Raw genomic sequence first — 25,919 nt, 5'->3', positions numbered from 1 at the left:
TGTATAACTAGGATACATTTGACATTGGGATTGTAACACAGACATGACACAATTTAGCAGTAATATACATCTCCACATATTTATTTGTAGATTGTCAATCAGCAGATAGAGGAGTACTGCTGGTGTCTTCAGAATGTCAGCTCAGGTGTCATACACTACTAACCCACACAATACTGAATTCAGGGACGTTAGCCTTTTTACAACCCAAGAGGCAAATAGATAGGTTATATGTATCACCAGGTAAAGCCTTACCACATACCCATACCTTTGCTTCCAAATAATCATACCCCATGATACAGAGAGAGATCAGTACTGATATCCCCAGTCCTGAACCATTCACTTACCACGGTCAGGTAACTGTAGGCTTGCCACTCACATATGTCAGTCCTCAGAGACATGCAGATTGGTCTGCAAAGTAGTAACACATTGACAGCTCGGTACAAGGTAGGTTGCATACAAAAGAAACCAATGTGATGGGAGAAGCCCTCGATTCCACATCATGAAATTTGTCAGACACAAGTGGACACACACACCATTTGTCCACCTCCAGTACCATACAGGTCTTTTGGGTGGACAAGCACACTGCCATCCCACTGTCCTGATAGTCTGACCAAATAAGTCACATTCCACAAACTAATGATAAACAGTACCTGGTTTCATCCATGTCCACTTCTCATGTCTGCCTGCAAATCCCATCTGCCTATGACACTGTCTGAGATCTCCAAATGAGGATGAGCCAAACAGAAACTCAGCTAATCTGTGACTGACAAAGATACGGGATAGGACAGATTGTAAACATACATCACTTTGATAGTTCATTAGGTCAAGTGTGACTTTGCTTGTGCTTTTACCATTCATTGCACTGTATACCTAACTGTTCTTTACATAATACCAAGTAACAATCTGCAAGCATATCAGAGTCACTGGCACTGGAGCAATCTAAAACTTCACAGACGATGGTAAATAGGAGATGACATGCCAAGCATACATCATACAATACACCATGGACTCATTTGAATAACACATCACATACCTTTAGTCAGTTGAAGTACTGAGTGATGAGATCTGCCCTGATGTCTCCAGCTCAATCTTCATCATGCTCATCCTCACTTGGCAAATCTGCATGTCCACCCACAGGATCTGCTGGCTCACCCTCATGTGGTATGAATGGTATCTGACGTCTCAGGGCACAGTTGTGGAGCATGCAGCAGGCAACAATATTTTGACATACCTTGTTAGGTGAGTAAAGGAGGGCTCCTCCAGATTTGTCGAGGCTGTGAAATCTTGCCTTCAGGAGCCCAAAAGTCAGCTCCATGACACACCTTGTTCTTCCGTGGGCCTCATTGAAGCAGACTTCCCCTGGCGTGGTTGGGTACCTCACTGGTGGCAACAACCAAGGACGGTTTGGATAGCCAGAGTCACCTGTAAGAAATAGGTACAACAACACAAACATATATCTTGAACATGCACATTTGTTATAGCATGAGAAAAACTTTACAGACACACATGACATCCATGACTTACCAACCAGCTAGGTGCACTCTGTGTACATTCATGTCATTAGCAGTGGGATATTGCTGTTCCGCATGATGAAGGAATCATGGACTGATCCAGGATAATTTGCACATTCCTATGAAATTTACAGGTGAGCCAAACAGACCACTTGGATATTGATGGAGTGGTAGTTTTTTCTGTTCCTATATACCTGTTCATTGGCACTGGGTGGAACCAGGGCTACATGTGTGCCATCTATGGCTCCAACCACATGTGGAATGTGTCCCACAGCATAATACTCTGCCTTCACATCAGACAAATCCTCATGTTGGGGAAACCTGAAGTAGCTGTCCAGGTGTTTAAAAAATGCAGACTGTACAGTCTTCAAAACCATACTGAACATGGGCTGAGAAATCCTTGAAGTTAGGGCTACTGTATTCTGAAAGAAACCAGTGGCCAGGAAGTGAAGCACCACATGACTTGAACAATGAGATGTATGCTATTGGGACTGCGAATGGCAGGCATCAGATCTGGCTCTAACTGACGACAGATCCACGGTTGTATGCTCATTCAGCTGATAGATTTGTATTATGTGTCTCTCCTCCATGGTGTGAAGGTCTACTAATGGGCGGTACACTGGAGGTTGTCTTCCTCTCCTCATGCCAGGGTAACTATGTGAGACAAAAACATATTCTAGGTGATGGATTCAATCTATACATCATTATTATATTCACATACATGTCACACATATCTCGATATGATGTCAGATGAAACATGAAATTTGATTCACAGCACATAGTTATGCATTCTATGACTGTTTCCTTGAATCAGATCCCCTAAACCCTCAGATGTACTTTACATGCAGAAATGTATGAGAGGTAGGAATTGACTTATCTACCTAGTTTACATCTAAGACATAGTTGTTGAACCTATACTACATGTACGTTGACAATAGATTTTCATGTTCATAACGAGCTGTACCTCTTTTAGACCCCCTTTACAACTCACATGCACATTGAGACTAGTAAACATAAAGGCAGCACTTAAAACGTGTTCGTAAAGATTAGTTAAAAGTAAATGACGCACCTTTTATTACTTTTGCATTTATAAAATTGCCACAAAATGGCAGCTGCCTGACCTACTGTTCTGGACATTAGGAAGTGACCTAACTCCGCTGGCGAATGTCATGACGGTAGGCGGTTACAACTGCAGTGGGCATTGTCATTAGAACGCACTGCTGCCTTTGGTGGACTTGGGCCAATAGCAACGTCTGCTGGCAGTGACGGTCCAGTACGTGGCGGTCGTGACCGCCATCGTCATCAGTATTCCTGACTTGGCTCCTGACACTGCTGCCAACAAGACCTCTACGACCTGAGCTGCTCTGGGAGCAATCATGCCACGTCCTGCAGGTGATAGGGCCCCAGCCTTCACTCCAGAGAGCTGAACAACCTTGTAAATGAGGTCCTACCCCTGTATGAACAGCTATATGTTCCACCAGAGGAGCAGGTGAGTCCAATGGTATACCAATGTGTGAAAAGTGGAGTGCAGGACTGAAGGATTGAGTCATCATATCTGGGTGTATGGACATGTGTGCATGTGCATAGACGGATTTACAGTACTGATACATAGTAGACAGTGTGTGATCTATCCTCCCTGATCCACAATATATCTTGCAGCATGAACATCAATAATGGTATGAGAAATAATTTTAGACCAATACCAGGTAATGGACAATGTTGTGGCCTGGTCATATGTTTCTAGTCAACACCTATTACTGATCATGCATGTTGTATGACTGACTCCACTTCACGCATGGCCTTTCTGCTGATGGTAATTTGTTAAGAAGTTTGAACTGTGAGGAAGGGTATGTTTGCTCACTTGCTATGACTGAAATCGTTTTCAGCACTTGTGTTGGGATGGTGCATGTGGGCATAACTTTCTCCTCTTGTCTGTGTCATCCATGCAGGTCAACGCCCATCAAAAAAAGGGAATCTGGCGTGCCATCGCCAAGCAAGTGCAGACCCTGGGGGTCCACAGCCAGCGGAGCACCCACTGTAGGAAGTGGTGGGAGGACCTGAGACGCTGGGCCCGGAAGACCGCAGAAGCCCAGCTGATGATGTCCTCCCAAGGAGAGAGGGGTGCTAGTCGGACCATGAACCCCCTAATGGCCCACATTTTGGTGGTGGCCTACCCTGAGTTGGATGGGCATTTGAGGGCACCACGGCAGCCACAAGGGGACAAGTACTGACTAGACACATGTACATCCGTCTGCCAGTTCAGTGTATGATGACTAAGGCCCTCATTCTGACCTTGGCGGGCGGCGGAGGCCGCCCGCCAAAGTCCCGCCGTCAGGTTACCGTTCCGCGGTCGAAAGACCGCGGCGGTAATTCTGACTTTCCCGCTGGGCTGGCGGGCGGTCGCCTTCAGACCGCCAGCCAGCCCAGCGGGAAAGAGGCTTCCACGATGAAGCCGGCTCGGAATCGAGCCGGCGGAGTGGAAGCTGTGCGACGGGTGCAGTTGCACCCGTCGCGTATTTCACTGTCTGCGCAGCAGACAGTGAAATACATGTAGGGGCCCTCTTACGGGGGCCCCTGCAATGCCCATGCCAGTGGCATGGGCACTGCAGGGGCCCCCAGGGGCCCCGCGACCCCCCCTACCGCCATCCGGATCTCGGCGGTCCGACCGCCGGGATCTGGATGGCGGTAGGGGGGGTCGGAATCCCCGCGGCGGTGCAGCAAGCTGCGCCGCCGCGGAGGATTCAATGGGGCCGCGGTACACTGGCGGGACCCCGCCAGTGGTGCCGGTCCGACCGCGGCTATACCGCTGCGGTCGGAATCCCCATTGGAGCACCGCCGGCCTGTCGGCGGTGCTCCCGCGGTCCTCCGCCCTGGCGGTCAAAGACCGCCAGGGTCAGAATGACCACCTAAGTATTTAAGCTGTGACAATGTGGTAAGTGGTAAAGGGCATCCTAGGAACATCCAGAAGTGTAGTTTATAACATTGACCCTATTGTATAAAAGCATATGGTGACCTCTTCCCAATCCCAAACCCCTCTTCCCCGACCCAGCCAAAGCACACAAACAGGCATGCATCCACCTCAACATCCAAGGGTAGCATAGACAAACATAAGCACCACAAGACACACCACCGGCATGCACACAAGCAACATCCACTTGCAGACACAGCAACAGTCATACCCTGCCTTGACACCCTAAACAACCCTATCATCACACACAGCACACACCTGACACACCACACCAACATTCACAGATGCAGCCCCACCTATCCTACCCACAGCCAGCACCAGAGCAGACCCTCCGACATACGCCCCAGTCACAACACCTGCAGACACCACAAACACTGACACTCCTACATGCAGCACATCCACCATACCTACAGTCGACACCTCAACAGACAACCACCAACCATGGCATCTCCCAGCATCTCCAACTCCCTCAGCCCAAGACACAAACGCTCACACTCACCCACAAGCATACTTCCCACAAACATGCACCCAAGACATGCACACCAACACCTCAGAAAACCACTCCCTCTCCCTCCACGCCCAAACCCTTTTGCTATGAACATCCCTGTGTGTCAAAGAAATCTTTTCTTGCAGAGTTTTCCCTTTTCCCTACTCCTCTCCCCCATGAACTCCCTAAACGTTTTGTTTCTCTCCCCAAGTCCGGCCTTTCCACCTCCAAGGCCCTTTTTACCCCCTTCAAGTGCCCATGCCCCTCCTGCCAAGAAGTCTACTCCTCCCAAGAAGATCCACCCCAAAGCCTAAACCTAACCCTTCCCCTCCCAAGCCAAACCCCAACCACTCCTTCCAAACCTAAGCCCAAACCCCCATCTCTGCCACCCCCGATAATCCCTGAGGTGCCTGCCTGACCCCTTGATGCTCCTACCTATGGAGGTTACATGGCAGTCAGGCGTAAAGTTTGGGGCACACATATGTGCACTGTGTGCATAAAGACTTTTTTATCTGGACTGGTCTATGGCTTTTGACTTGTACATTTCAAGTTACTTTTAATATATTTCAACCAACCTGTTGTTGGTTTGGTGGTTGAATCTTTGCCATTTTTCTTTTCCCTAGTATGGAGTTGTTGCTGGCTGACATTAGTTGTGTGTCTGTATTTGTGTGTGTGTGTGTGTGTGGTGCTTGTGCTACCAGTGTTTAGCCAGTTTGTGAGGGTGTGTTGAGTGCTTTTGCCTCACAGCGCTAGGGTGTGTGTTGTGTGACTGACATGTGTATGTTCGACACATTTTGTTGTGATGGTATTGAGTGGTGTTTGTGTTGACATGTGTTTGTTTCTGTGTTGTGTGGCTTTGTGCTTTGACTGTGTGAGTGTTTTGTGCATGGTATGTGAGATAAAATGCCCTGTGTATGTCGAACAGTAAGTAGTATGGTTGTGTAAATGTGTGTTCATTCCCTGTTGGTTGTACGATGTGTTGTATGTGTGATGTGTCCCTGGGTAGTGTCCAATGTGGGTCCCTACCTATAGATTGGGGATGTGTGGTACTGTGTGAGAGTGGGCCTGTGCAGTGTTTCCATGCATACCTGTGTGTGTTTGTGACATGTGTGGTTGTGGTGGGAGGGCGTTGACAGTAGTGTGGGTAGTGTGTATGTGGGGCTGTATGCAAGTGTGCATGTCAGAGTGTTGTTACGTGTGAGTGTCGCCTTCACACCCTCTTCCTGATTGTATGTTGTGTGGACGTACATAAAATGACAGTATACAACAATGACAGGTGAGTGTGTGTACTTACGGTAGCTGTCGTCGTCGATGAATCCGGAGTCTTTGTGCGAGCAGGAGCAGCGGGATGACTGTAGTTCCGGTTCCATGATGGCTCCAGATGAGTATGGCTTTCTGAAGGTGGGTATCTCCTTTTCTGCATTTCGTTTCTGCCTGGGTTTTCGTGGTGGAGCGACAGTGGCAGAAACCTTGGCGGTGTGCAACCTCTTAATCTGTCCAGCTGAAACATGGTCTCTGCCAGCCTGCAGGGGGCTACCGTCATCAGTGGCGGCCAGACCACAGTGGCAGTACCGGTGCTGCTTTGGCTGTATTCTGTTGTGAATACAGCCGTGGCCATAATTTGGCGGTCTTCTCCGCCAGCCTGTTGGCGGTACGACTGCCACCGCCAACATGTCTGTCCTAGGACCGCCAAACTCATAATGAGGCCCTTGGTCTAGACCCCTAATTAACCAACTTTTAGAGAGGTAAAGAGGTATAGTTTGCTTCCACCTACTAGTAGAGAGCCTCTAGGCAGCTATCCATAAAGGTATGTAAACCGTTTGAGGCTTCACTGAAGAAAAGGCGCATATAGACTGGCTTGCTTTCAATAGGTGGATCACGTGACGCATGCTTGAGAATTCAGGGCAGCTATGATGTCCACAGTAACATCTACTTGTCAGGGAGAGTTATTATTGTACCTTCTTTGACAATGATGTTTCTGGCTGAGGAGTCCATTATGCAGGACAACAAAGCTTTATTAAGCACCTGAAAACATTAGCAGAGCATGGATTTGCGACTGAGATCTACAAATACAGCACTTTTGCTGAGGGGAAGAGTGGCATCAACAGCAAAAATGTATTTTTGCCAGTAGCAGTGATAATTCTCTACCCATTCCTGTAGATATTGCTCATCTACTTTTCAAAGTCTGGGAATGCAGGGACTAGGACAAAAATCGATAATGGGTTAATTTACAGTACGTACAGAAGAGGAACCCGACATACAAGTCTCGGCCACACATGATAAGGAACAACTGTGTGTTCCAATATGCAGTCTGCAGCCTAATAAGGACACAGGCAAGTAGCCCATAGAGCTGAACTCAAAGGTATGGGGAATATACAGGTATCCACACAATATTCATGCTTTTACTAAGCCAGTAGGGAAGCAGTAAGAAATATGCATTAAATGTAAAAAAATTGAGTTATATGTTTTTAGAAGCTTACTAAGCAAAATGGAGATCCAGGGTGAGAGAACAAGGCTGTGCATAAAGGCCGAGTGTAAGGTCAGGGTCTATAATTTGAGATTCAGGTGAGGAAAGCTCTGGGAGCTAATTCCAGAGCCTGTCAGTCTGTGTAACCTGCCAAACAATTTGGGTCAGTAAGACCTTGGAAAGTTGGGAAGTGCGAGAAAATAAGGATGGGCATGTGGTGGGGTTACGCCACTGCGCCTGGGGTTTGGCTCTACAAGTTGCAAACATTTGCATAAATATGTGTAACTTTTTTTTTATTCTAGCTACCTGGTAAACATGTTATGCAGGGAACTTTCTTCACTTAAAAGCTCATTGAATATGACGAGGTATGCATGCTTTGACACCTAATTTGCACACAAATTCCATTTTTGGCACATATTCAAGGTGCAACATATTGGGTGTAAAAAAAAAGGAACAGTTTCTTACCTGTAACTCCAGTTCTCTCGTAGGGGAATTTCCATGATAAGTCATAAGCACTAAATAGTCCCGTCCACTTGCGGGGACACCGAAGCACTTCTTTAAACTATATCTTCTTAGATGGAGGTTTTTTAGCTTTCTTCAGGAAGGCCTGTAAAGACACTTAAGAGACAAATAATGCAGCCTATATTATATATCTAGGCTACCCTGGCTGAAGTCTCATGAAGTAAAAAAAGGCCAGTACGTTATATGAGTCTAATCTGTAAACAGATTAAGGGGCTCATTCTGAGCCCGGCGGGAGCCGCCCGCCTGGAGGGAGCCGCCAAATGGCCGCACCGCGGTCGAAAGACCGCGGAGGCCATTCTGGCTTTCCCGCTGGGCTGGCGGGCGACCGCCAGAGGGCCGCCCGCCAGCCCAGCGGGAAACCCCTCCCCACGAGGAAGCCGGCGGAGTGGGTATGTGCGACGGGTGCAGTGGCACCCATCGCGTATTTCAGTGTCTGCAAAGCAGACACTGAAATACAAAGTGGGGCCCTCTTACGGGGGCCCCTGCAGTGCCCATGCCGTTGGCATGGGCACTGCAGGGGCTCCCAGGGGCCCCACGGCATGGCATGGCATGGGCACTGCAGGGGCTCCCAGGGGCCCCACGACACCCCTCACCGCCATCCTGTTCCTGGCGGTCGGAGCCGCCAGGAACAGGATGGCGGTGAGGGGGTCGGAATCCCCCATGGCGGCGCAGCTTGGGGCAGCGGAAAACCGGCGGGAGACCGCCGGTTTTCCTTGTCTGACCGCGGCCAAACCGCTGCGGTCAGAATGCCCTGCGGGGCACCGCCAGCCTGTTGGCGGTGCTCCCGCATCCCCGGCCCTGGTGGTCCTTGACCGCCGGGGTCGGAATGACCCCCTAACTCCCCCTCACAAACTTTTTTTATGATAGAGCTGAACGAGAGTAGGGCAGAGTAGTCTCATATGCTAAAATAGAGACTTTGCCAGTTATGGTATGCAACGCATGACATAACTTGTGTCCTCCACCATGTTCAACTCGTTTGATTACCTTTTATCTAGTACCCTTTTAAAATGTGTTTGAACATGGCTTGGAAAAACTGTTGGTTTTTAGTGAATTTCAATGTTTTTCCTAGTACACTTTGCCTGCAGCCAACCGCCACTGCAGACGGCAGTGGGGGGTAGGAAATAGTCAGGCCCAGCAGTGCACAGCCTTCAGGCTTGCTCAGAAGGGGTTGGCGACAAGGCCTGTCTGATGCAGGAAGCCAACTCTAGCCTGCGACAAGTCCTTGTTCCCAACCAGTACCGGGAGCCCAACCCCTGCTGCAAACGTCCTTTGGCTCTCTTCCTCCCCTTACCCCCACCAGGTGGTTTCCAATTCACAATTGTTTTTGCAAAATGGCAGACAAATTCACTACCTAAAATGTAGCGTGCAATTATGTTTTGATTAGTGAATCACTAAATATTTTCTGGGTTATACCCTGGTATGGTACTCAAGATTTCCATGACTCTGGGTACCCCTCAGCACTCTCCCGGGGTCAGGCCATTATCATGGGACCCTCTATCCCCAATTGCTGAGGAAATTTTAATTTGTCAGTGTTAAATTCACAATTTGAAGATAGTGAAAAAACTTTTACACAGCTGTTCTTCAGCCAATCACATTTCTCAAAAACATCAAATGTAAGTGACAGTTGCTACAAATCACTGAACTGGAATTTATAAGGGCAGAGATATACAAAAGTGTCAACCTTTTCAACCCACTTAGCAACTTTTTATAAAAGCTTATTTCACAAAAACTACTCTACAGATTTACAGCAAAATCAATGAAAGCTTGTTTTCTGAGTAAAGCTCTACTTTCATACCAAGTCTGATGTAAATCTGTCCAGCCCTTTTCACAGTATGTGTAAGCCAACTTTTGTATGGGTGCTAAAATTGGGAAACACAATTCTTTTTCACCCCAGGTCTTATTATTTTCCCTAGCACAGATCTGCACACAAATTGGCATGCAGGACCTTAACTGACTAGGTCAAGCATCTAACAAATTTGTGTAGATCTATCCATGGGGTTAAAAGTTATATGGAAACCCAAAATGCGCTTTTGCACTTGACAAAGCCACGTCTTTGTACTTCACTAGGGGGTGACGTTTCCCACTAAAACATCTTTACATCAGAATTTCTATTACATTTTCCTAATAATGGTCAGTGTTCATGACATTTTCTCCCACAAAAACCTACTTCTAGGACATTCTTTCCACTGACAAAAATAAGAAAATAAATTACCTACCTGTATCTATGGTTCTCTAGTATTAGTATCTTTCCTCGATTCACATGCTTAAATCAAACCACGTCGTCGAAATGGGAGTCCCGCAGTACCATAGAAAGCAGTAATCAATGACATTCAGAACAGTAATCAAAGTCCAGCCAATCAGGCTACAGCTTCCTCTAGAACACTCAGATCAAATCAAATAATCTTTACCTGACAGCGGTTGTCATAAAAGCATACGTGCATAAAAAAAAGCAATACATTAACCACAAACCAACATTAAGAAAAAAAAACATTAAGATTCAGGTAGAATACATGGTCTTAGGACCAAATAAAACTGTAAGATACAGGGTTTTTGTAGTTAAAATCTATTCAAAAAATATTTTAAAAAGACATATTCTGTTCAGGATTAAAGCATAAAAACACAACAATAGAACAGTAATACAAATGGTTAAAATCACCCAACAGGTCACATACTGCTATAGATGCAGAATTTACTTCTCAGTCACTAGTAAGATGTATTCATTTCCTGTGTCTAAGAGTGGCCCATAAACATTTAGACATGATGTTACAAATGTATATGGTTGGTAAAGACTGTAAGTACACATAAGATGGTCGACATGGTATCAAGTCCATGGATCTCATTAATGGCAGCAGAAATATATTTCTTGGCGAATTATATAAAGAACAAAATAGAATCGTATGAAAAGGACTTTGCTCAGTAGCCATGTCACAGGGGCATTTGGCCATGGGCCTCGACCAGTCATTTATGGTTGGAAAACTCACCAAGTGATGGAAAAAATCTAGCCTAAACCTGGTTAAAACAAATTTATGCTGTTCATCGCTCACCTCCTTTATGTGTAGTTGCATGCCAGGTGAGGTTAAAATCAACTGTTTTTTAAGAACACTTGGTTTAAGCAGTTCAAAAGACCTAGGAGTCTCTTTTCAGGTTTTTTTTGTGACAGCTCGTAGTGTTTCTGGTTTTTAGTTGTAATCTGGGTGTCCTAGGTTACTCATAAAGGTTTTTACGTATTCCACCCACTGAACTCTTCCTACATGAGAGGACCTAAGATAGTCCCCTATAATCTCTTGGTTTAGCTTGGTGTACTCAGAAGTCCATATCTTGTGCCATAGCAAAATCGGTTGAGTTGTAACTAAGTTTGAAATGAGCGAGACCATTAATTCCGGCTGGCATACATGTGATGGACTACTCTGTGGGAGGGAAAGAAGGTACTTCAGGAAGGCATTCTCTGTCAGCTGCAGGGAGTCATGGTTTACATGCCCCCAAAGACCTGCCCCACAGATGGCTGTTGACATACATTTGGCCTTATACACTGTTAGTATCTCACTAGGGGGTTTCTTACCAATCTTGCCAGCAAAGTTGCGCAAGGCTGCAAGTTTTCTGGATGTGTGGCCCTCTGGCTCTAATTGCCATCCACCATGTCCCTTTTACTTCGAACATGATCCCAGGTAGGAAAAGGACATAACGTAATCAATTCTAGTATCTTTTGTCATGAGGCTGGGGGTTTTCGGTAACACTTTCCCACATCTCAAAGCAAATGTCTTGTTTTTATTAACTAGTAGCCCCAGTTCCTCCATGTAGGACAGAAAGCATGTTAGTAGCTGTTGCAGTGCAAGGGGGAGTTTGCGCCATAAGAACAGCGTCATCAGCATATAAAAGGGCGGTAGAACGGGCCGGGACCCTATTTGGGGTAGGTTGTTACCATTAGCAGATAGGACTTTACCTAGACTATTAATATATAAGGAAAAGAGAAAGGCTGCCAGGACTCAACCCTGCCTAACACCCCTCTCTATACGAAAAGGCTGGGTACATTCGCCCTATAGTCCATATCGCACTCTGGCGCTACACGCATGGTATGTTTCCCAAAGAAATTGTATGATCGGTAGCTCCACCCCCATGATTGCCCATAATTTACTATGGATTACACAGTCAAAGGCAGCAGTTAAGTCAACAAAGACCAGATAAAATCTCCCTTGTTTGATAGTGGTGTATTTCTCGATCAGCATGCTCAGGTTCAGACTCTGTTCCACGGTTGCGACTCCCTCCCAGAACCCATACTGTAAGTCAGATAAGACATTCTTGTCCTGGGCCCATTCCTGCAGTCTGTTCAAGATAACGTGATCTGCCACTTTCAGCATCGAACTTAGAAGAGAGATAGGACAGTAACAAGTGGGGCTGTGTCTATCTCCCTTTTTGAAAATTGGGACAATGATTGATTCCCTCCACGACTTCAGTAGGCCAACTTGGCAACATGCGTTCAGGACTTGAGTAAGCAGTGGCCCCCAAAGGGTCATGTTGGCTTTAAACAGATCTACAGGGATGAAGTGTGGACCCAGCACCTTCCCAGCTTTACTTGTGTTTAGGGCAACAATAATATCATCCAGGATAAATGCAAGCTTGGTAGGGAAAATAACGGGGGCAAAAGAGTCATTGTCGGTTACACCGTCTACTGTTAGCCTTAACCTGTTAATAGGATTAGAATAAATAGTAGAGGTTAGTAATCCAGTCTCCCTCACTAATAGCCAATTCAAGGTGTGGTCCGGTATCAGGCTGGAGATAGGGCAAGTTAATTACCAACCAAGAAGCTGCAGGGTCCTTACTAGTGCTTGCCTCATGCAATTTGTCCCATAGTTATTTTTTTAATACTACTTCCCCCTGATTTAAAACGTACTTATAGTTTTTCCTAGCAGCCCTGACGTCATTTACACAGCGTGGTCATTTGTGTAGGGCTATTTTCAGCATTCTATGGACCTTGCTGCAAGGTTCATCAAACCACCCCCTCATCCTGGTGTTGCTACTGTCCTTGGCTGTAATCACTAGTCCCTCCTTTACGTCCCTGTTAAGCCTGTTAATGTCCATGACTCCTACCGTGCAGTAGTTGGGAGTGGCGCTTGGGCTAAAAAATCCTTTGATGCCATTTCCAAGTCTTTGCTCAGGGGGTAGTGGTCACTGCATGCAATTGAGTGAGTAGTAAAATTTCCAGCCCTTGCAGCGGGTCTGTTTGGGACCAATATGTAATCTATCACTTCGTTTTTCACTTGGCCATTGAATGTAGTTGCAAATGGGATTGGAGGGCTGCAAATCTCGTTACAGAATGCAAGGTCGGTGCTAAATGAGATAATTCAGTTGTTCCCCACAGATGGAGTGTGTAAAATGTGAGAGCCCAACATTCCCCCTTTCACTTAATCCGCAGATCTTTTCTGACGCCTTAGTGCAAACTTCAGTATTGATATCTTCCCCCCCATAGAAATACCAAATCCTGGAATTTTCTATTCCTGAGAGCTTCAATATCGTTTTTCAGTAGAGTCAGGGCAGTTTTTAATTCAGCTTTCGGGATGTTGTTATAGAAGTTGATTAATGCCAACAAACATGTAGCTGATGTTTCAACAACAATGATCTGGTGGTAGGGTTGCGGAGTCAGCATAGTTATATTAGCTGCCCTCAGGGTGTTTGAAACATAGGTACACATCCCCCCTTTGCTCTCCCTGAGTTAGATGGTTCCGCCGGGGTATGATAAGTTCTAAAACCATTTAGGTGCATTGGGTTTACTGCCCATGTTTCTTGTACACAGACTACAGTAAAGCTATTAACAAAATCACACCAGTCTGCTATTCCCATCTTAGATAGTAAACCTGCCACATTCCAGAATGCTATCCTTGTCGGACGGTATTTTCGCGATTGACCAAATGGTCCTGAGTTGGTCGATGAGATCTTTCCAGAAGGGGGAGGGAAGTATGTTTTTAAAGTCAGCAGTAGGAGAAGTAGCCAAACCAGAGGTAGTTATGTCGCTTGGAAGGGACAGTAAGTCAGCAGGGATATCAGGTGGTACACCGAGTCAGTCATTTACATCTAGAGCAGAAAATATACCTGCTGAATGGTTGGTAAACCCGGCCCTGTCACGCGGGGGAGTCTGCGCTTGTCCTTTCATCTAAGGCCACCAGATTATCAACCAAGCTCCTATCCCTAAGTGTCAGCTCAATTGTGTCAAGACAGGTGCCTGGATCTGGCCTCTAATTGCATTGAATATGTCCTCGCATATTATAGAGTAACAGCCCCTCACATGGCTGATCCATTTGATCGCCTTGTTTCTGACAGACTCTCCCCCTTCCCTATGGGCTGGTAGGTGTCATTTGGGGACGCTAACCATTAGGAGGACAGTGTTGTTAGAATTAGACCGATTAGCAACGGGGTGTCCAACACGATTTGGGACATTGCCTATCATTTGTCTAGGCAACTGATGGTGAAATCTTGGTTTGTCACCCATATTTAGATTATTGTATGTGCGAGCCTGGCAAGAGTTCTTGATCCCACTGCTTGCTATAGGATGACCAACACGGGGCACCAGACTGGCAGCAGTGGGGGGAGGAGCGCAATTGCAGAACTTGCTACCGATGTTAGAGGGCAATTTGGTCGAAAATGTTGAGAGACCTGGGGGATTAAGTGTGGAACTACTGATGTGATCCCTGGTGGACGTCACGTCTACAGATGTGATCTGTTTCATCATTGTAATTAAAGATTTAACTATGGATTTAAGCTCAGATACCTCATTCTTTAGATCTTTTATGCATAAGATGTGCTGAGCATTAGGCAGGTCTGGGCTTGTATCTGTTGCTCCTGTGTCTGCTATCCCACCCATCAATACACTTAGGTCAGGATCGCCATGTGATGTATCATTTAGGGGACTGAAGCGGTTGGTGCAATGAAGGGCCTCGCTTCCAGTAGGTGGAGGCGCATTCGCTGGTGACAATGGCAAATGAATATTAGCATTTCTCACTTCGACCTGCCCTGTAGGAGTGAAAGCTGGTGTCCCACATTTTTGAACATCTCTGGGTTTTTATTGTCACCCTCCCTTAACCTTACTGGGGAACACTCACTCTGAATACCTTTAGAGGCTCTATCCAGAGCAGAGGTCCAAATATCCACACAATCAACCAGGAGATTATCTATCCTATCCATTACGCAGTTACTTGCTGCATGCTTCAGCCATTTGTATTTTTTTCCTGTGTGCCCCCCCAGTCCCACCCTCGTTCGCTTTCCTTTAACCCATCGCAATTGCTTTCACCAGAGGGTGAACCCTTAGGGATAGTGTAAGACTATATAACCGTCCCCAGAGTCTATAAAACTACAGAAACACTTATAAAGACTGCTTAAAAGTAAATATTAGGGGGGTGGCACAGCTCGGTCTCCTTCGGGCTCCGATGGGCATGGACAGTCCTGCGCGCTTTATAGCGCTCGTTGGTCTGGTCAAGTGGGTGCAGGTGCTGGAGCAAATGGCCGCCTCCTGGAGCCACAAAGCAGTCTGGGATATGTAGTCCCTTGTCAAAGTTGCTAGCGTATCCCGCGCTGCAAAGTGCCCATATGCGCTTTACAGCGCTTGTTGGTCTGGTCAAGTGGGTGCAGGTGCTGGAGAAAATGGCTGCCTCATGGGCCCACAAAGCAGTCTGGGATTTGTAGTCCCTTGTCAAAGTTGCTAGAGCGTCCTGTGCTGTGAAGTGCCCCCACATGCTTTATAGCGCTCATTGGTCTGGTAAGGTGGGTGCAGGTGCTGGAGAAAATGGCCGCCTCCTGGGGCCACAAAGCAAAACTCTCACCACAGGCTTCATTATCTCAGATTTTCTAGCACAAGTGGTATATTAGAACCCAGATCATAAGGGGAGCCTCTATGAGGAGTAGGGTGGGTTGCATATGAATCGATGAAAGCTACCAATAATGGAGAACTACAGTTGCAGGTAAGTAAATTATTTTCTTGTCTATTATTGGAACTTTCATAGATTCACATGTTTGAATAAAAGTAGTTTATAAAGGAACATAGGTCACTCAAGTGAAACAGTAGAAATCAAAATTACAATAGAAACGAAATGGAGTCTATGTACAATTTACAAATGTAAAAATGTAGAAACAGACACATTTATTTACATTCTAGACAGTGTAGTGGGGAAGCACAAACACACAGGGAAAGAATATACATTGTTCATAAAAAACGTTACCCAAGCATTGTAAAGGTGACAAAAGAAAACAACTTAAATAATGAGGTCACACTACATGAGTACTCATAATCATTACTACTTACTTTGAATAGACAGAAACTGAGTCAAGGTATTCCAGTCGACGACGTTTCAATCCCTTAGTCCAATGCTAGGATCATCATCAGGACAAAAGGTATATACCTGAGGAAAGGGGCTTATGAATACATAACCCAGTGCCTGAATCAATCATAAGTAGGAGACCAACCTACAAAGAGCCAAATTATTGGAGGCCATCCTGAATCAGTTAGTGAAAGGCCAAAAGGCCAGACAGTATATTATTGAAATCCTGCTAAAGCAAATTTACAAACGCAGAAAAAAGAGAAACAGAGCGGGATGTATAGAGGCGAACCCGTCAGCGGCAAGTGTACGTTAAAGAGTCCTCACAAGTGCAAAGTGGCTAGGATAGCCAAGCTATTATAATGGACTTGCCGTCCGGAGGGAACCATTCAAAAGGAGCACGCTGGCAGTGGGGTTGCAAATCAATCCCTAAATAAGAGTAGTTAGCAGTTAAATCACTTATCATTAATAACATAATCAGAATATAGTGGATGATGGGAAATATATTTAATTATACCTGGTTCACCTTACTGAAATAGATTGCGCAACACTGCTTGTCCCACAGCCGCATCTCTCTTGTCAAAGAAATTCAGGCAATAATGCTGTGTGAAGGTGTGCCTGCTGGTTCATGTCACTGCTTGACATATTTGCTGGATAGGCACACCCGAGAATAGATCTGAGGTAGTGGACACATCCCTGGTAGAATAAGCTTTGACCTTGCATATCAACGACTTTCCGGTTTGACTGTGGCAGAACTGGATAGCTGCTGCAATACATCTAGCAATGCTTTGTTAGGAAACTGGGAAATCCCTACAGATGTTTATATATGCAATAAACAACGGATCCGTTTTGCGGAATTGTTGTGTCCTGTGCAAGTAGAATTTGATATATCTCTTGATGTCCATCGTATGTAAAGCTCTTTCTGCCATAGTTTGGGAACTAGCAAAAAATGTCCTCAGTACTATGGGTTAATGCAAATGAAAATCCAAAGGAGCCTTTGGAATAAATTTAGGATTGGTTCTCAGCACTACGCTGTTTGGTTTTAATTGTAGGAATGCCCCTTTAATTGTGAACGCCTGAATATCACTGACCTTTCTCGATGACGTGAGAGCCGTAAGAAGGGCTGTCTTCCAGGTCAGGTATTTTAGATCTGCTTTGTAAATGAGCTCAAATGGGGCCTTTATCAATTGTCCCAGCACTACATTTGGGCGCCAAGAAGAAGAAGGTATTTTCACAGGAGGAAACACTCTGAAAAAGCCCTTGAGGAATTTTTGATAATTTTGCTAGACCTTAGCGAAGGTGATGTACCAGATCGCCTAAACCTTGAGATCACTGCCAGGTGAACCTTAATAGAAGAGTGAGCCAGACCAGGTTTCTCCAACTGAAGCAGATACAGAAGGAGCTGTTCCGGTAATGATGAGAAAGGATGAACACTAGCTTCCTGACACCACAAGCAGACACATTTCAATTTAAGCTTGCAGGTTTTGTTGGTGGTATTGGCCCTGGCCTTTGCAAGAATTTCCCTACAGTCTGTAGGAATATTTAGCGTTGCAAATTCATTGAATTCAGGAGCCAGGCCAATAAATGCAGTAATGATGGATTTGGATGAAGCACCTGGCTGTGATTTATCATTAGCAGTGCTGGCTTTGGCTTCAACTAAATGTACATGCAACAATAAATCAACTGAATGTAAGTCTGTCCCAAAGGCAACAGGAGTTCTGTGAAACAGAATTGTCTGGGCCAGCTGGGAGCAATCAGTTTCTTGAGGAACTTAAGGATTAATGGGACTGGGGGAAAAGTGTACGCAAAGACCCTTGAACACCTGATCGAAAATAGATTCTCCACCATCCCTCCTGTGGATGCCGGCTTGCGAAGAACTGGCATTTCCAATACTCCCTTGTTGCAAACAAGTCTAGGTTTGGTTTGCTCCAGTGACTGAAAATATCTTCCAGTATTTGTGGGTTCAGCTCCCATTCATGACAACTGGTGCTTGTCCTGCTCAAATTGTCTACTAGGATATTGATTGCTCTGGGCACATGCTCCGCCTTAAGTGTAATCTGGTGTTGTAGAGCCCATTGTTAAATTTCCTGCGCTTGCTAAGACAGAGCTGATGATCTTGTGCCTTCCTTTTTGTTTAAATAACGTATGCTGGTGGTGTTGTCTGTGGGGATCTGAAATAATGACTTTGCTATCCTGAGGAGGAAAGAGATTAGGACTAGTGCTATGGCTTTCAGCTCCAACAAGTTTATGTATTTTTCCCTCTGGAGAAGCTTCCACTTCCCGCTGATTGTCATATCTGGTAGATGAGTGGCCCCTCCCCCTTCCAGGGGCACGTCTGTAGTTATTACAAAGTCATGGATCTGTGGAAGGAATGGTAGCCTATTGGATAGGTTTCCAGTCTGAGCCCACCACTGTATTGATGTTATCATGGTTGGGGTAATGTGAATGATGTCATCTAATGACCCTTTGGTCTGCACCCATTGTTTGTCTAACTCCTCCTGTAATTGGTGCATGTGAAGGTGGCAATTTGAAATTAGTGGAATACAAGACAATGGCCCTCATTACAACCTCGACAGTCTTTTCAAAAGACCGCCGAGGCTGCGGGAGCCAGAATACCACAAGTGCTGGCGGTATTTCTTGCTCCCTATTATGACTTTTCTGCTGGGCCAGCGGACGGTAACAGTGTTATGGTCCGCTGGCCCAGCGGAAAAGTCACATCAACATTGCGGCCAGCTCTTAAGAGAGCCGGCGGCAATGCTGATGTGCAGCGGGTGCAGTAGCACCCGTCGCGCATTTCAGTGAAATGCGCGACGGGGCTATGCCTGGGGCCCCCTGCACTGCCCATGCCACGTGTACGGGCAGTGCAGGGGGCCCCAGGTGCACCCCAAGTTCCCCCCACCGCCAGCCTTTCCATGGCGGTGTTTCCCGGCGTGGCCAGGCTGGCGGTCAGGGACTCATAATCCCCAAGGCAGTGATGCTTGCACCGCTGCCCTGGGGATTATAACCGAAAGGCGGAAGCCTGGCGGTATAGTGGAGGGACCGACGGTATGGTCGTGGCTATTGCGCCACGCTCATAACAGCTGGCGGAACACCGCCAGCCTGTTGGCGGTGTTACCGCCAGCTTACCGCCGGCAGCCAGGGTCATAATGAGGCCCAATATCATTTAGAAGAATGATTGTATACTCGAACTGAAACAAACTTTTTTGGGGATAGATTCCTCGCTCACTGTTGAATCCTCAGTTGTCTTTTCTGTGAGACAAATGCTTTGTCCTGGGTGGTATCTATGACCGCTCCCAAAGAGGTCAATATTGTGGATGGTGTGAGAGAGGATTTTTGTTTGTTTTCAATTAAGCCCAGATTGTCAGAGTCTAAGGCAGGTAGTTGTATCTTGTACCGATTGTTGGAATGTCGCTGCTTTTACCAACCAGTATGAGAATACCTACAGTCCTTTTTGCCTCGAGTAAGCTGCTACTGGAGCCATCCATTTTGTAAAGATATGGGATGCCAATTTCAGCCTGAAAGAGAGAATTCTGAATTGATAATGGGTGCCGACTACATTAAATCATAGTAACTTGTGATGCTTTGGGTAGATTGGGACATGGAAGTATGCATCCTGGAGATCTAGAGCTGTTATTTGGTCCCCATGATTCACGAGGTGCAAAATATCTTGAAGGGTGACCATGCAAAAGGATTGTTTTCCTAAATATACGTTGAGTTTCCGAAGGTCTAGGATGGGGTGCCAGTCACCTGATTTTTTTCTTTACTAGAAAGAAACTGGAGAAAAAACTGATTCCTCTCTGAGCTTCAGAACTTGTTCTATTGCTCCTTTCTTTAGCATTATGGAAATCTCCTGCCAAAGTAACTTTAGGTGGGAAGGAGGCGCTCCTTTTGCAGGAGTATTTGGTGGTAACCTGATGAATTCTAGGTTGTGCTCCCAAGAGATTACATCAAGGACCCATCTGTCTGTTGTTATGAGGGACCATTGCGGGAAACAGTTTAAGATTCAACCCTCAAGTAGTTTCCGTGAGTTGCAGGAGATAGCTAGCACCATAAAAGGGTCTCTGTCTTCTAGCAGTGTCACTCCCATGGGGAGGCTGCTTACGCCTGGGTGCTTGTTGGTGGCTGCTTATACTGCTGCAGTGAATATTGAGCTCGAAACTGGCTTTGAAAGGACTGGTATTGTTGCTTGTATGGCAGATAACCACCTCTGTATGGATACAATCTCCAACCCCTTGCTCCTTGAAAGGGCTGTTTTCTAAATTATAACATTCTCAAGGAGTCGGCTGTATCAGTATCAGCTTTTTAGCTTGTAGAACCTCATCTACATGTTTGCTAAAAAGTACTTCACCACTATTTGGTATATCGAGGATCCTGATCTGTATTTCTTCCCTGAATGATGTGGGCTTCATCCAACCTTGCCTTCTAAGGACAGCTGCCCCTACCAGCTGTCTAAAACCAGTCAACGGTATGTCAATGAGTTCAGCGAACATTCTCTCCCCTTCTTGCAGAATTTTTCTGTCCTCATCTTTTGCGTCTTCTGGTAAGAGATCAATGTACAGAGTGATGCCAGACCACATCTGCCTGTTGTAGAGACCCAATATTGCTAGAAAATTAGGTGCTCTGACAGCAGTGGCTGCCACTCACGTGGATAATTTTCCAATATTATCCAGCCTACGCCTGTCTCTATCCGGTGATGTGGTAATAGAGGAAGACAGATTCTTTGAGCGTCATTGGGCCACTTGTGATATTGCAGAGTCTGGCTTAGGGTGGGCAATTAAAAATGCCGGTAAATCATCAGGTGCTCTGTATATTTTATCCAGTCTAGGCAGCACTGCAGAAACTGTAGCTGGATTCTTCATAGTCTTGATGCCTCCTTCCCAGATAAAATCAACAATGGGAATGGCTTTGGTTGATTTTCTCATTGGCTCCTTGAAATCACAAAGGAAACAATCTGATTGTTTAGTCATGAGGGGCAGTTGAAAACGTTTTGCTGCCCTTTCCATAAAGTTGTGGAAGCCACCTATGTCATCTGGTGAGGAATCCACAGGTGGTGATGGATTTGCTATCAGGTAGTCAACACACTCACTGGGGACTGAAGTAATCCTTGTCTGTGGGAGGTGCATCATCCACTTGTGGCTCTGCTAATGTACTAGCCAATGTGAGTAAAGTGGTCGGTGCTGAAGTTAAAATATGCAGTGGATGGGTAACAGGTGTGTAGATATGAGGCGACCCCATTGGTCTTGGCGTTTGTATTGGAGGAGATTGCATTTGTCTTGGTGTTTGCATGGGATCCATGGTTGCAGGCTCTGGAAATATTTTATCATAGTCTTAGAGAATGTGTTGAAGATTATTGACTAAAGTCAATGGCATTTGTACTGACTCATCCTGTGGTTCATGTCGGCCATAGCCAGAATATTCCTCTTCATATGTATAGGGTTGCTCCCATGAGGCATAATACTGTTCCCCATAATATTCTCCTTCTTTATCATCATCCTCCTGGCATTTCACATATAGTTCAGAAGGGCTATGTACTGCCCCAAAGGGACCTCTGTCCCATGACTCATCGTCATGTAATAGATGCGTTGGCAGAACAGGCGAAGCTTTGTTGGTTGAGGTATGAGCAGGTGATATTGCCTCTGCCGGTGCTTTCCCTCCATGGGAAGTGAGAACAACAGCATGAAAGGTGCTTTAGTCGACGATGTTGTAGTTGGGACCATCGTCAACCAAGTCTTCATTGGTGAAAAACTACAGATAATTTTCAAGTAAGCGCTAACTGTGAACTGCATTTACCAGGATGGAAAGGGGCCAACTGCGCTGTGATGTGAGGCAGTGTGCTCCCAACCCCCCTTCCTGTTTAAAAGGCTCCCTTGAGCCAGTGAGCTGACGAGCTTTGGAGATGCACCTGTGTGCCTGTGAGTGGTACTTGACCTGAGACGATTTTGGCAGCATTTCCAGCAACCTCAAATGAATTTTCCTTGCTCTCTACTCTCTACTGATGAAGCGCTAAACCCAGAAACACGTGTCTAGAGATAAACAGCAATTTCTGCACCAACTTTGGAGAAAAACTACAGATAATTTTCAAGTAAGCGCTAACTGTGAACTGCATTTACCAGGATGGAAAGGGGCCAACTGCGCTGTGATGTGAGGCAGTGTGCTCCCAACCCCCCTTCCTGTTTAAAAGGCTCCCTTGAGCCAGTGAGCTGACGAGCTTTGGAGATGCACCTGTGTGCCTGTGAGTGGTACTTGACCTGAGATGATTTTGGCAGCATTTCCAGCAACCTCAAATGAATTTTCCTTGCTCTCTACTCTCTACTGATGAAGCGCTAAACCCAGAAACACGTGTCTAGAGATAAACAGCAATTTCTGCACCAACTTTGGAGAAAAACTACAGATAATTTTCAAGTAAGCGCTAACTGTGAACTGCATTTACCAGGATGCAAAGAGACAAAATGCGCTGGGATGTGAGGCAGTGTGCTTCCAACCCCACTTCCTGTTTAAAAGGCTCCCTTGAGCCAGTGAGCTGACGAGCTTTGGAGATGCACTTGTGTGCCTGTGAGTGGTACTTGACCTGAGACGATTTTGGCAGCATTTCCAGCAACCCCAGATGAATTTTCCTTGTTCTCTACTGATGAAGGGCTAAACCCAGAAACACGTGTATAGAGATAAACAGCAATGTCTACACCAACTTTGGTGAAAACTACAGATAATTAGTAAGCGCTAACTGTGAACTGCATTTCCCAGGATGCAAAGGGGCGAACTGCGCTGAGATGGGAGGCAGTGTGCTCCCAACCCCCCATCCTGTTTAAAAGGCTCCCTTGAGCCCATGAGCTGACGAGCTTTGGAGATGCTAACCCAGAAACACGTGTCTAGAGATAAACAGCAAAGTCTGCACCAACTTTGGTGAAAAACGACAGATAATTTTCAAGTAAGCCCTGTGAACTGCATTTACCAGGATGTAAAGGGGCGAACTGCGCTGGGAGGTGAGGCAGTGTGCTCCAAACCCCACTTCCTGTTTAAAAGGCTCCATTGAGCCAGTGAGCTGACGTGTACCTGTGAGTGGTACTTGACCTGAGAGAATTTTGGCAGCATTTCCAGCAACCCCAGATGAATTTTCCTTGTTCTCTGCTCTCTACTGATGAAGGGCTAAACCCAGAAACACGTCTAGAGATAAACAGCAATGTCTGCACCAACTTTGGTGAAAAACTACAGATAATTTTCAAGTAAGCGCTAACTGTGAACTGCATTTACCAGGATGCAAAGGGGCCACCTGCGCTGGGATGTGAGGCAGTGTGCTCCCAATCCCACTTCCTTCATTGGAGGTGTTGTTGTCATTGATGGGGCTCTCATTAGCATTGTCGTCGTCGACAGGGCCCTCGTCGGCATAACTGTTGTCGACAGTGATCTTGCTGACAGTTTTGTCTCCAACAGTGTCATCATCGACGGTGCCCTTGTCAACAGTGTTGTTGTTGACGAGAACTCAAATTCTGATGTGGAAGCAGTTTCAAATGGTTTTGTTGTTGACGACAGAGACTTGGAGTGTCCCTTCAAATGTGTCTCCTTTAGAGAAGGGTGGTTAGGTTCGGATTTAACCTTTTCTGAGATTTTGTTCCTTTTCAGAAGTTTGTGGATGTTCATCAGATCTCCTTGGGTGCCCTGATGATCCATGGTGGGTCTTCTTGAATACCTTGTTAGGTGACCCAAGGGACACTGTTTCATTAGACCTAACCCTTTGGTCAGATTTGATAGTCGTTGAGGAATCGTCACTGTCCTCCTCAGACAAAGGGTTTTCTTTGGATTTTAATTTTTGGAGCCAAATTAATATCCTTCCCTCTCAGTCCTTCAATGTCTTTTTGGGTAAAAGTGTGCCATATCTTACAGTCTTCTATCTTGTGTTCAGAGTGCAGACAGTATGTGCACTCCTTGTGTGAGTGTTGCCACTTTGAAACATAAGCCTCACATGGCCTGGACAGACCTTTCTTAGCTGGCTCTGACATGGTTGTTGGGTCAGAGTAAGACTAAGCAGATGTTAGTCTTGTCCTGAAGTGAAGTCTTCATCAAATCTGGAGAGAAAACTAGTAAACTGAGCAGAGCTCAGGGAAACTCCCATCACACGACCTGTGGTAGAAATTCTGAGAGAATGAAGCCTCTGTGGTAAGTGTTCTAGAGGGTGCTGTCGCCTGATTTGTTGGACTTTGGTTCTTATGGATAAACTAAGAAAGTGAATGTTTTTAACAATAACTGTTCTGAATGTCATTCACTACTGCTATCAAGGGTACTCCTACTTCAACAACGTGGAATGATTCAAGCATGTGAATCTGTGGAAGATCCAATACTGGAGAATCACAACATTTAAGAACATCAGGAAAATTGCAAAATGTTTTTTCAAACAACCAAGGCTTTGTAGTACTGAAAGGTTCATAAGTTCAATCACTTGCAGGCAAATTTAAGAAGTAGAAACATATAGCTAATGGTTGTACAAGAAGGAAAAACTAAATGAATGTGGCAAAGGTCATTAACATAAAAGATTTCCTTTGCCATTCATTTTGCCATTCAATAGCTTTAAGCAGCCCTTGGTGATACACGTAAAGGGAATTTGCAGCCACAATGTGCTAAAACATCAAGGGAATCACAAGACATAAAGCGATAAAAGTTCAAGAGAATCTCTAGCCATTAGATGATAAAACTTTGAAGGAATTTCTAGCCTTAAGCCCAGTTAAAAACAGGAAGCTCTTTGCCTGCACAAAAGATGTGCCAGTGCACAGTCACAAATACAAATGCACAAGTGTTTCATACATTTAATCAGACTAACTAAAAAATATCATACCAGGTGGTACAATTTGTATGCTTTCAAAATCTTGGAGACATCACATCTGGCATTAATGGCAGCATATTGCCTAAAATGTACTCGTTTTCTTAGTCAAAACCTCTTTTAAATGCAGTATCTCAATTTGGTGCCCAATGGCATCAGAGAAGATATGCACATTTCTGATCATAAAAAATTATTTTATTTATTTTGCAGAGGAAGTGAATGTGTGAAAAGTAAATATAACTATTTACCTAATGTGCAGAAGGTGACACATCCTAATTTTACTTCCACTGCCCTAAAAAATCAGAATACAAAAGCAATCGAAAACCTCATACATGAATTAACACTGTATGCAAACAAGGATGCATTTAGAAAGAGGTTATCACCACCACTGGGGCGAAACACATGCGATTGTTTAACAACTCTGAGACATGTTTGTCTGTGTGATACGCTCAGAAAACTCAAATAAATATTCAGACTTTTCTTTGATACAGGTGAAGCTAAAAAATGGTTGCTAAACTTGTTTACCTCGTTCATGGAGCTGGCACTTGTGTTGGCATGGAGGCAAGTCACCATCACTTGGATGGGGTAAGGGCTCCGTCGGAGGAGCTCTAGGTTAGAGATGTTTTTCAGACTGGGCTGTGGCTGAGGAAACGCAAATGTGTTGAGTTACATCAGAAGCCAAACTTCCAGTTGATGTACAAACTTGGGTTTACTATGTCAAACACTTTTGTACCAGGAAGGGAGGGAGATGACTCTTTGGGTAGTGAGGGGTGAACATATCCGTGTGGGTGGGTGAGGGCTGGAGATTGGGGTTGTGGTGCGTAAGGCTGGGTCCAGATGTTCAGAACTGGATGC

At 45.5% G+C, this 25,919-nt stretch overlaps 1 protein-coding gene across 5 annotated transcripts in view; it reads right to left on the bottom strand.

The window, feature by feature from the left end:
- Positions 1–25,919, bottom strand: part of RO60 (Ro60, Y RNA binding protein) — a 556,402-nt gene that overhangs the window by 264,407 nt on the left and 266,076 nt on the right. For 3 of the 5 annotated variants that reach the window (XM_069231624.1, XM_069231623.1, XM_069231625.1), the window contains one exon: positions 25,590–25,706. The exons of the other annotated variants lie outside the window; for them this stretch is intronic. In XM_069231624.1, the coding sequence (XP_069087725.1) occupies positions 25,590–25,706 (117 nt within the window). The remainder of the gene's footprint in view (positions 1–25,589; positions 25,707–25,919) is intronic. 5 annotated transcript variants of the gene reach the window in all.

Source organism: Pleurodeles waltl, chromosome 4_2, assembly GCF_031143425.1.
Source record: "Pleurodeles waltl isolate 20211129_DDA chromosome 4_2, aPleWal1.hap1.20221129, whole genome shotgun sequence".
Classification (NCBI taxonomy): Eukaryota; Metazoa; Chordata; class Amphibia; order Caudata; family Salamandridae; genus Pleurodeles; species Pleurodeles waltl.
Note: the sequence above shows the minus strand (reverse complement) of the source record. Positions and strands in the feature narration are given on the sequence as shown.